At 38.7% G+C, this 12,059-nt stretch overlaps 1 protein-coding gene across 2 annotated transcripts in view; it reads right to left on the bottom strand.

The window, feature by feature from the left end:
- Positions 1 to 12,059, bottom strand: part of cep112 (centrosomal protein 112) — a 240,510-nt gene that overhangs the window by 122,144 nt on the left and 106,307 nt on the right. For both annotated transcript variants that reach the window (XM_056249958.1, XM_056249959.1), the window contains exon 19: positions 6,054 to 6,236. In XM_056249958.1, coding sequence (XP_056105933.1) covers positions 6,054 to 6,236 — 183 coding nt within the window. The remainder of the gene's footprint in view (positions 1 to 6,053; positions 6,237 to 12,059) is intronic.

The raw sequence follows: 12,059 nt of genomic DNA, 5'->3' as shown, positions 1-12,059 counted from the left end.
AACAGGCTAGTGAAATGTTAGCATGTTGTGCTAGCGATAGCGATGTCAGATTAATGTGACAGACAATTTTAGCTGTGTAACCGTCTGGAAAACAGCATAGTCCTCACTATATCGATTAAACTAGCTTTTATTCTTATAAAATTTACTGAAGTCATTGAGTCAACAGCAGTGAGTAATTTTCTCCTTTTGTTTTGTTGTTTGATTCACATTAATGGCACAGATGGCAACACGTTTATTAGGCTGCTGTTACTTTAAGACCTAATGCACAGGTCCAATACACTGATACACAAGCTTATCCCAATTGTTTACATTCACTTAAATCACAATTCATATTTTCCAATGGAATATTGCAGTGTTTATTATAAAAGATTTGCCGTTTTACTCGGATATGCCTCACAATAGTGAAGAAAAGACTCGTACCAATTACAAAAAACAGTCTTTTGGAGCTGAAGCAGCCAGCCTTTGCCTAGATAACACAGCGCTGAGATTACTTGGGCGGTATGACAACTCGAACGGCTGACTACAAACCCCCTGCTGGAGCAAGAGGCAACGTGACCGCCGTCAACAAGCCTGTTGTTTTTGGCACACCAGAAAGCAGGCCTGATCTCCTATGCCATGTCGGCCTTCGCTTTCTGTGTTCTAATCTCTTACTGGGGAATCAAGTTCTTTGAAAGTTTGACAGCTTCATTAACTTGCCGATCAGAGCGGTATGATGCTTTACTCCAAGGAGTTCAGATGTTCTCCCATGCTGTTTGAACTCCATGTTACATTAATGAGAAATAAAACTACACACAAAAAAAAAACGTAATTTGTCAAAAATGAAATCGCAAGGAAACATAATTATGGATTTGAGCGGCAGAATGAAGCATCTGTATAGTGGGTCTAAATGAAATGAACTGATTCCTTCTTGTGTCTGAGACGTTAACATCCGTCTGGAGATCAAATCAAATGAAATATGCAGCAATTCTCAATCCGCAACAAATGCAATCTATAGACAGATAATACATAAATAATAATTACACCACAAAAATGTTGCATTATTTAAACAATATGAAATATGGCACTAAGTTTAATAATAATAGTGTCTTGCTTTAAATGTATGTGTTGGTGTGAAAGTCCCAATGTTTTTAGCCTAGATTCTGACCACAATGTTTTCCGTATGATAATGAACGTGTATAATGTTGTGAACGGGCATTAAAGTGCATGTAGTCTCTGGAGTCTGGCGCTGGCTTCAGGCAACTGTATTTACTGAGAACCATCCTGATGTTCTCTGATCTTTTCATCCTCAAACAGACTTAAGAAAACAGGAACCCGGAGGGCGGCAGAGTCCGAGGAAACTAATACACAGACTCCAGTCGGGAGACGAGGGGATTTGAACTCCCTCATCATCTTCCTTCAGATCGATACAGCCACGCATGAGAGCGGGGGGGGGAAGCGATAGAGCTAAATCTAGCAAACCTCTGAATGGAAACTGATCTCGGACTTGTAAAACCAGATGTGCTGTGATTTCCTGCAACTAACAGGAAAACACACGCTGACACCATGTAATGCGGGTTACAGAACGGGCCGTGACAAACCAACGGTACAGGGCGAAAACAAGTCACCGCGACCTGGAACAAAAGCTCCCTGTGCTGTGAGAAAAGCACGAGTCATTGGCTCATCTTGCACGCTCCTGATGTCCTGACCACATCAAGACCTGAGTCTGAATGGCTCATCTTCATTGTGTGTATTCCAGGAAGAGATGTGAGTGATGGTACCCGTCACCGGATCACTGACTGCTAGTGGCGTGTGAAGGTTTATGGAATGTGAACCGGCGTGATAAACATCACCTCCAATATCAATCATTTTGATTTTTAATTAAAATCACATGTATAAGACGGACTAGAAACAAAACAAAAAAACACTTTGTTTGACAGTGTCCTTGTTACACGTTACATGTATAGTGATAACAGTAAATTATGCATAATGGACCCTTTTCACATTTCTGGGGTTCGCCATAGTTGGGGAAACGTCTATAGCGATGAATGGGAGACAGCAAATATAAATGTGTTCTCATTTGCTTCAACAGCAAAAAATAAAAAAATAAATCCATGATAGTTTTCCTACGACATTTCAAAAGAGTGGAAAATTATCGCCAAATTTGCCATCACTCTCTCAGCTGTTGTATTAGAAACTTTATTTTTGTATTTTACTGCCAAGGTAATATAACAAAGTGTAGTGTTATAAAAATGTTACAAATCTAGATTTGGGGTGTTCATAAACTGTGCCAGCACAGTCTATTTATCTATTTCTATTTATCTCTATCAATTTAAGGGTCTATGTATCTATACGAGCTCTAAATACATAGGCAATTTTTTAATGTCAGTGATTATTTTTTATTGTATTATGATTTGATAATTTAACATGTTATGTGTGTTTGTGTGTACGGATCTTCGGTGGAAAAACATTTACTCTTGAGGACAAATCTATCTAATCTATATATTACATGCAACTATAACACTAAACTAAACCCTAATCCTATATTAAGTACATGTTCGTACTTAATGTACATGTACATTAAGTAAGCTGTTCGTTAATATCACTCAGTATTTAATTATATAAAACCCAACCCAAAACTCTCTCAACTCTAAATATAACTTTTAATTTAGTTGTCACCAAACAGATACTATCCAGTATCCAACCAGTTCAACACAGTAACACTGGCTCAACCAATGGTGGGACTACCTTTTTGTTTATGTTCTTACCAATGGCATATGAGGGGAGTGGTCGGAGAACCAGTGTTTATGCATATCTAACATTCGAATTCACTAAATCTGAAATACAATACAGAAATACAACACAGGAAACTTAATAGCATCATTTGTGTATGAAGAAATGAGTAGTGGTGAACAGATACGAGTTTTTAATTGCCAATACCATATCTAGAGTACATGTTGGCTGATATCTAATTAAATTAACATAAATTAAACGAATGCATGATGAAAATTGAACTCAACAGTGAATGGACAGACCTGTGGCACAGCAGTCAGTACACATGCTTATTTACACCTGTCATTTATTTCAGTGGTCAGCACTAAACACAGGTCAAAAAATGCCTTGTGATCTGATCCCTCAAGCTGCATTCAAAGGTAATGAGAAATACGCAAGTGCAATATCTTTGTGGATCATTTTTATGATCAGATGACCTGAGATGTGTGATGATTTCAATTCCGTGCTGTGAAATGTCCCAATCTACACTTCCAATTACATCCATAACTCTCCACTATATTCCAGAAACGGTCGTTACCGATTATTACTCAATCGCAAGCACATCTGTCAATCATGACGCTACACCCCGTTAGCATTAAATAACTAACTAAAACCAAACTTACTGGAAAAACGAACACTTTAGAATTGGATAAAGTGACAGAAACCATCTTTGAAAAAAAAAAAAAAAGATGTGTAATTGGATTTTCTAGTTTGTCTCGCGTCACATTCGATTACATGGAGAGGGTGGAGCTCATGACCTATACTGCAGCCAACCATCAAAATGGCGATCAACGTGCTTTGGCTTCGCTTTTCAAGCAGGAATATTTCAAATTCCTATTTGAATCTCCCGCATGCAACACTGTGAATGTTGTTTTGGACCAAATTCCAATCTTCTAATCCATTCCACGATTTTCATAAAGAACAAATGATCTATTACGGTTTGCACACTCTTCCTCGGGAGGATCAAAACTTTTTAAAAGATTGTTTTCATGAGCTACTGAAGTTCCCAAGCTACCTGGACAGCTGTGAAAATGGAGGTCGCAGTTTGTTTTGAACGAGTCTCAAGCCCATAATGTCAACAAGTTCTGTAATGGCAACATTATAGAGGCAAGAGGGTTTAAGGTGGACTGTGAACAACATCACTATGTCTGTTCAGAAAAGTTGCAATGCGTGATCCAAAGACACGTCTCAGTGTTTTGAGCGGCTCAGTTCACAGTAAACACTTTACAGGTGCTCTAAGTTTGGATCGCTTATAAACTGATTTTGATGCATTTCAAAATAAAACCACATATTTAGCTCTTGTTTTAGGCTCGTGGTCATTACACTAATTTCCGAGTAGTTTCCTTCAAGCTATCTGTAGCTGTTATGGCACTCTCTAAATGCACACATTCCCTCAGAGCCTGCACTGCTCGTATTATCAATAATGTTGTTGAGCTGATTGCAACTAAACAGAAATAAGGAGCATCCTATAGGAAGTCTCGCTAGTAATAATGCCACGGGTGGAAAAGTGAGGGGGGAAAAAGGGTAATATGATATAATAAAAAGAATGATTTTTGTAATGTTGCCAACATGCAACAGTGGGTGTTGTGGTCAACAATGTGTATGCTCTTCCCACAACATTGCTCATTCAATAAATCCTAGATGAACTATTCCAGGTGATATTCATCATAGCCTAATGAAACCTTCGGAAGTAAGAGGGGTGTAGGAATATTCCAGGATCTTAAAGCTTTAGAGAGCTTCAGAGTCTGAGATTTCCTATTCAAAATGTTAGGCGTCTCAAGAAAGTAAAAGTAATACTGAATTATTACAGCGGGGAAATTTTGAAACCTTAAAAGCCCAGGATTGCAATTTTTTCGTGATCCAATACATCATCAATATCAATATTTGGGATATCTCTGAGGGTTGAGGTTAAAAGAAGTTATTTGCTTCATAAATAGCATTGACTTTCATCAGCTCTCTACCTGTCAATATTCTTGGAAATATATTTCCGGGGATCTTTTCAAGTCCATGAGTTGCGTTTCACTCTCAGTGAGATGAAGGGGGTTACTTGAAATGGAGATAGTTTGGGCTGTAGAGGTTTGATGTACTCTTGATGTGAATCTCAGAAGAGAAACAGATCATTTCGCTTAAGAAGACCAATAACACACCTTTTCGCTAATAGGACATGTCCACTGAACAGGCCACGCTCAACAACACGCGTTTTGACTCTCATTTGTTACGTTTTTCCTATTTTTTAGCTTTTTGTTTGTAAAACATGATCTTCATTGTTGAAAACGGCACAATTAACTCTTTTGAAATTGTTTTAAGCGAGAAAATTGATCATTGATATCAACACTAATAGCACTACTGTCAAAAATATGGTTGTTTCCATTTGCTGAAGTGAAAACAACTGTCACTCAAAACAGAAAAAAACACTGAATATAGATCGCTTAAGGTATTGTTACCATACCTGTTCGCTAATATATCAATTCAGATTGTAACATTTCATCATGGATTGTTATGTCCTATACGGCATCAACTTGTTTCTCATGCTAGGAGCCAATAAATATGGTTTAGCCATGCTGACAATTTACATTTAATCTTGGGGTTTGACGAGTCCACTGAATCCACAGTTGGGGGCTAGCCTATCGAATGGCTTCCCACAGGGATCTCACGAAATCCAGGCTGGAGAGCGAAGCGGCGGACACAACAGGCACCAGAAACCCGCTGATGACCAAAATGGAGGTGTTATGGGCTCATGAATACTGTCTAAATAACACATGCCTGTTGCAGCAGTTTCAGATATTAGAGAATAGTGCTTATTAGCCGATAAATGCTACCTGCACCGTGGTGACAAAACCAGCAAACAGAACTGTAGAGCTCAGTGGTGGTGCACAACATACACAACTAACCCCAATTTAAACATCCCAAGAAAAGAAGAAAGCACCCTACGGTTCCCAATAAAAGGCCCCAGTCACAATGGGCTTGGAAATGTACTTTCTTCAATCCGGCAGCCTGTGGTTTTCAGATGCTTTTTGAAAATGATTACATTTTTAAGGAAATCCCGCAGTGGAAAGTTGCTAATTGATAATGGCAAAAAAGTTTCCAAATTTAATCCTTGTTGTTGTTTTTTACGCACAACAGCGTTGCGAAAAAGTATGCGATTTCTAAAAAAAAAGTAACAGATTTCAATGTAATGCGACGCAGAAAAATACAATAATGTCATAAAATCGCAAAAGAAATAACCATCACCTGTAACATTATCCTACTTAGCAAAACCAAATAGTGTCAGAAAGCGGTGTAAAGGAAGGGAAAGGACCCCCTACCTGAGCGTCGCGCTTCCTCCAGTCCTGTGTTTGCGTTTGCTGCTGGACCATGGCGGCCCTCGCCTGCTTGTCCAAACTATCGATTTCCCGCTGGTGTTCCTGGACCAGGCTGTCCTTCTCGGCATTGTGTGCCTGGAGTAGGTGCGTCCGCTCCTGTTCATGCTGCAGTTTCAGCTCCACAATCTGATTGGACAACAAGGAGTAAGACTTCATCAGCAGAACATCCCTGTCGTCATGACAACTTGTGCATGGCTCAGCGAAGAAAAAAGTTCACGGCTTGCCTCACAACACAAGAAGCTTACGCAAGTTTTTGCATCACTATGACCTCACGTGTTGTTGTCCTGCCAATTATGACGAGCTAGCATCTCTTTCAGCTCTCGTTAGAAAGAAGAAATGTTGCACAGAACTGGACACAAATATTTGGCTTACAATTATGGCCAATATCATCGTCACATGCTGTATAGAAGACGAGGAAGCAAGAAATGAACAAAAAGGAGTAGCAAATCTTTACCTATAATCCCCTTTATTCCAACAGACTGCAAAAAAGAAAAAGAAAACACTCCCCATTCATTCATTTAATTTGAATTTTCTTGTCTGTCCATACTGTCATGATGGATATACCGCAACTTACTGTTACTTCTTAGTCCTTTTCCGAAGTGTTGCGCTTTGTCAAAAAATGGAAAATTAAGAGTCTCAAATATTCCAATTTGCCCGGCATCCCTGCTAACTCTTATTCAGAAAAAAAACCCAAAGTGGTCCGGATTGAAAGCAAGAAGGAAAATTTGAAAGAACACAAAAGTGCATTAGCAGTGGCATTATCTCTCTGACTCACACCTGCTGTGCGGTGAGTCGAGCCTCTGTGTCGGTTCCCAAGGTCCGTTCCCAGTCTCCTCTGGATGGGATATGGTGACCTTGGCCATCCAGCCCCCCGTCTCCCAGTTAGAGGCCTGCATCCCGCAGTTTTCCAGCTAATCCCCCCACATTGTGTGGCTCGGCACCCTACCTGGCCTGCCAGCTAGAGGCTGCTGTGGTGCTATTGAGTCTAGGTGATGAATGGGATTTCATCTTGATTCCCCCAGCCAATCAGGCACAAGGCCACAAAAGATGCATCAAACAGCCCCAATTCTAGAGGATTTTGAAGAAAGATTTGGAAAGGCGTTATCGATTTCGCCCTTCGACACTGTAGAGGAAGAGACGGGGATGCAAGCAGACGTCTCTAATAGGGCGAAACTCAACAGCCAACAGAAAGAGCCTCAGCTAATTGATCAGGGACCAACGAAGGACGCAACTCTCCAGTCTTAAAGCAATACGATGGATTTCTTCAAGACACCCCATGCATTAATATCCTGATCTCGTTTCTCGAGTCTGAGATCTCTCACTCTAATCCAACCGCCAGATTTGCAGTATATACACGTCATAACAAATGAATAGCCCGTGATCAGTGTACAGCTCGCTGTGATGGGTTAAACCCGTTTTAATATCATTAACTTGTATCTCGATTCTGAGATCTCTCACTACAAGCCAACCGCCAAATTTGCAATATATACACGTGATAACTTGGATCAGTGATTACCTTATTTTTAAGCTCGCTGTGATGGGTTAAACCCCGTCCCACAGCGTTTGTCGGACAAGCGACAAAGGCAAGGCTTTGGTTTTGACAATTTGAGTTAATTTTTTTCGACGCAGGGTGAAAATCCACGCCAAAAACACGCCGATATGACAGTGGGAGAGCGAAGGGTGGGGGGAGAGATTGAAAACATTGAAACGTCACAGAAAGGGCTGCTGAGTGCCGGGCTCTTAAAGCGCTAGCGCTGAATGGCTGCTGTCGCCGGGCAGATGTGATAAGCGCCCCCTCCTAGAGCGCCAGCGTTCAATTCATGAGTGAAGCAGCTCTCTATCGGACAGAAGGTTCTCAGTAGGGGATCTCTTTGAAGAAAGAGTGGGGGGAAATATATTCAATTATTCAAAAAGTACAGATACTCCAAAAAAGGACCATTCTGTCTTTTTGTTTGTGTGGCTTTTTCTGAGAAATGTACAGGGTATATACAGGAATCATGGAGTTAAATGTAATACTTTTTAAGACTGTTTCCATACATTTTAAGACCTTATCGCCACTTCAAGTTTACTCTACATTTACATAAACTTCCATTTACTATATATTGATTGTAAGATAGCACAACTAAACAGTCTTAGTTTGTGATAATCTTATCAATCTTAACTCACAGTGCAACATAATTCAGAAGGGTGGGAACGAAGCACAAGAGAATTAATTGAGTGACTAACCCAATGCAAGTTTAATAAACTAAACTAAACTAATCTACACAGAATCCCACTATTCGCCTACGCAATGATTAAATTCAGGCAAACTTAAGCATACAACCTCTTTGGACAAAAATAGCCTACATAATGAAAAGCTGATACAAAAATGTAAAACCTTGGAAAATGGCATATGAGACTTTTTAATACTTTTTTAGGGGCTTCATTTTCTCTACATTTATTTATCAATTTTTAATGCTTTTTAAGACCACTGATTTAAAAGGAAAGAGGGCCCATGAGATGGACTGTTTGGTTGACGTGGATAAGTGAGTGGGATGCTGTTAATGTCATATACTTGACTCCCTACTTGTTGTGACCTCAGACATCAGCTCAATGTTGCCAGCGTGACGTCAAACGGCGAGGAGGTCAAAGAGAAACAACACTTCTATAGAAATGCACTCTTTTAAAGTCCAATTGAAGGGGAATCCTGGGGAATGTTTCTTTGTGTTGGCATGAATGGCTAAAAGTGACCCTCGGAGCACAGGCCACTCATTAAAGCAGCACTAAACATCTCAGCTCCAGCTCAGAGCTTTATCAGCTTACCTCTCACGGGCGAAATATCATTAACAGGAATTCCTGAAACTCTTGATAAATCAGTGCAATGTCTGCTATAATATCACAATATTGGGTAAACAATAAGGTAAAATCATGTCCATTTCAGGCCATAGTTGACCCTTAAAAAATAATATAAAGCAAAGTTTAGACACATTTTCAAGACAATTGTGATGTGAAATTATGTAAAAGTACTTATTTAGCATACTTAAAATATAAATATAATTTTAAAAAATCTGCTTATTAATGCACATATATATATATATGCATTAATAAGAAGTTTTTTTAATATATATATACGATAGTGAGAATGGGGAAGAATGTACTTACAGTAATGATCAAGCAAAAAATATCCTAATGTCAAAAATCTTAATAAAATCGACTTTTTATTAATCACTTTTGACACTACTGTGACATTTTAGATCAGTCTGGCCAACTTTAAGTTGTTCTGGGTGAGTGACATTACAGCTTGACCAGTTTAGACACTAAATATTATTGAGGGTTTGTTACCTTGGCAACTGTATCTATCACAGATTCATAAATAATTATATTATTATCTATGATACGATCACAGCAATTGACAAAACATGTAGGCAAAGTCTAAAGGACCAATGGGTGGCGTTATTATTATTTATTTTTTTGTGGTATTTGCTAAATTAATTACCCAAATGAAACACCTTTTAACTAAAAAAAACAATATCATGTTTTACAAATAAAGGGCTACATGTAACATTTTGAGCCCCATAATAACAATAATAGCAATAATAATAATAATAATGTGTTATTCACCAAATATAACTATAAAAGTGTCCTTTTAGTACAGATTTTTTTTGTTTTGTTTTTGCCGCTTGTAACATTTCAGACATGATAATAATTAAAAGTAGTAGTAATAATAATTTTTTTTTTTTGCTCTATTTACTGATCTTAATCTCCTGATTTACAGAGTCTGTTTATTGGACTGCCATTTTGGTGTTCACCCTCTAGCGCCACCATCAGCTCAAAGTTTGTTCCTGCTTTTTGCTAACTAGAAAAAAAGTCCCAAGTTTATTGTGATAATTGATATGATACAAAGATGTTCAATTTCAACATACTCAAATAAAAAAATTAAAAATCATTATATATTTTCTCCACTCCTACAAATGTCAATTTTGATAAAAAAAAAACAACAACAAAAAAACAAGCATTTGCCTTTCTATGTATTTTCAGTTATTTAATCAATAGACATAGCGCTAATTGATTGGCCTGGTGTTCAATGCTCTTCACAATGATGCTAATGATATATCTATTAGACTTTATAACCACTACAGTTATTTATCCTTGGTCAAATGTTCAAAATTCAACACACTGAACACATTTATTTTCTAGAAAAGCTCCTGGTGTTCCTTTGAATGATTCAGTCTGACTGTGCGGGTGGGAACAATAGGAACATGAACAGGAATAACCACAGGACACTAGCATAGCAAGAACTAGCCTTCCCTTTCACAAGCCTCTTCCCATCCCCGAGCTAACCTATAGCCGCATACCCGCTAGCCTGAATTTCTGAACTTTGATGAAGGATGAGAACTGTGGATGTGTTTGAGGCTTCCACAACACGTGAGCGACTCAAGAGGAGGTTTCACTGGCTGAGGGGGGTGTACTGGTTCAGAAACAAAAAAGTTTGAATAGTGTTTCTTGTGTTAATTTAGTGGGGAAAACATGCCTTGAATATTTTTAACCAGGTTTTTATACTTGGAAAGTGGTTGTTTGTCTTCATAATCTTTATAGAGTGCAACAGTCGGGTTACGGGGATAAAAAATCCATTCAGATTCTCTGTAGGGAAAGTGATTTTTAATAATAACTTGTAAACCTTTAAAGACAAAGCTACTGTGCGCTACGAGGTTGTTAATCGATGGTATTTGCTTCTGTCAGCCTACATTAGTTCAACTTAATTTTAAAATAATCGTGTTTAACAGTGGAGTTCCTGGTGAAAACTACATTACCCATGATGCTGTACTGAAAAGTCCACCAATCAGAGAGTCGACACAAGCTAAATGCGCCAACAGATCTCGTTAGCTCCGCCCACTCCCATGAATCACTGCGAATTCATTCTAACCCTTTCAAAATACTGAAATATTTGAATATATTTTGCAATAAACTTAATATATTTATATATATATATTATATATATATATATATACTTTATTAATTTCAACCAGAGGTGGACAGTAACAACGTAGATTTACTTGAGTACTGTACTTAACTGCTTTACTTGAGTATTATTTTTTCTGGAAACTTTTTACTTTAACTTCACTACACTTGAAAGACAGATATCGCTCTTTGTCCTCCACCACATTTCTGTCCAGGTCTTTGAGTAGACAGTAGTAGCGTCAGTCAGTGGGTGATTTTGGTTGGAAATGAAAGTCAGATTGACGCCAGAACTCGACTGATGTTGGTTTCTGACGTCAAACCGATTTTCATTTTCAACCACATTACAACGTCTGTCCAACGTTGGAGACTAACGTCAATCTGACACTGGATTCTGACAACCTGATGTTCATCTTCAACGTTGGGTTTGGTTTTCTAAATGCGCATTTTGTCATTGTTTTGGAGCACAATAGCTTATACTGTAGATAACAGTAAGGATAACATATTCATACTAAAGCCAAAAAGCTTTAAATAGGGCAATATTTGAGGGAACAGCACTTTGGGTGTCCGAAACCATTGTGGATGTTATTGAGTTAATCCCACATTCAATCCCACCACTGGAACTGTGTTCTAGAAATACATGTGATATTGATATTTAGCCTACTTTTGATACTTAAAGGGGTCATATAATGGTACATGCACTTTTACAAGTTGATTGTACTGAAATGTGTGTTGGCAGTGCCTGTACACAACCATCATATAATGATAAAAATCCATCCAGTGGTTTTGTTTTAATCTCCTTATATGTTTCCCCCTGCCTCAAATCAAGCCGTTCGTTTTTGTGACGTCAATAAAACGGACGCCCCTCCCACGACTGTTGATTGACGGGAGCGTTTCAACACAGACCCGCCCTCGCTCATGAGAGCTGTCAATCATAGTCTGCGCGGCGCGGACCGGACCGGCGCGGTCATTGTTGATATGCTGGAGCACTGTCTATGAGCAGAATGGCTCTAA

Source organism: Rhinichthys klamathensis, unplaced genomic scaffold (assembly GCF_029890125.1).
Source record: "Rhinichthys klamathensis goyatoka isolate OS25496 unplaced genomic scaffold, OSU_Roscu_1.1 h1tg000065l_1, whole genome shotgun sequence".
Classification (NCBI taxonomy): domain Eukaryota; kingdom Metazoa; phylum Chordata; class Actinopteri; order Cypriniformes; family Leuciscidae; genus Rhinichthys; species Rhinichthys klamathensis.
This window is presented reverse-complemented; position numbering and strand designations above follow the sequence as displayed.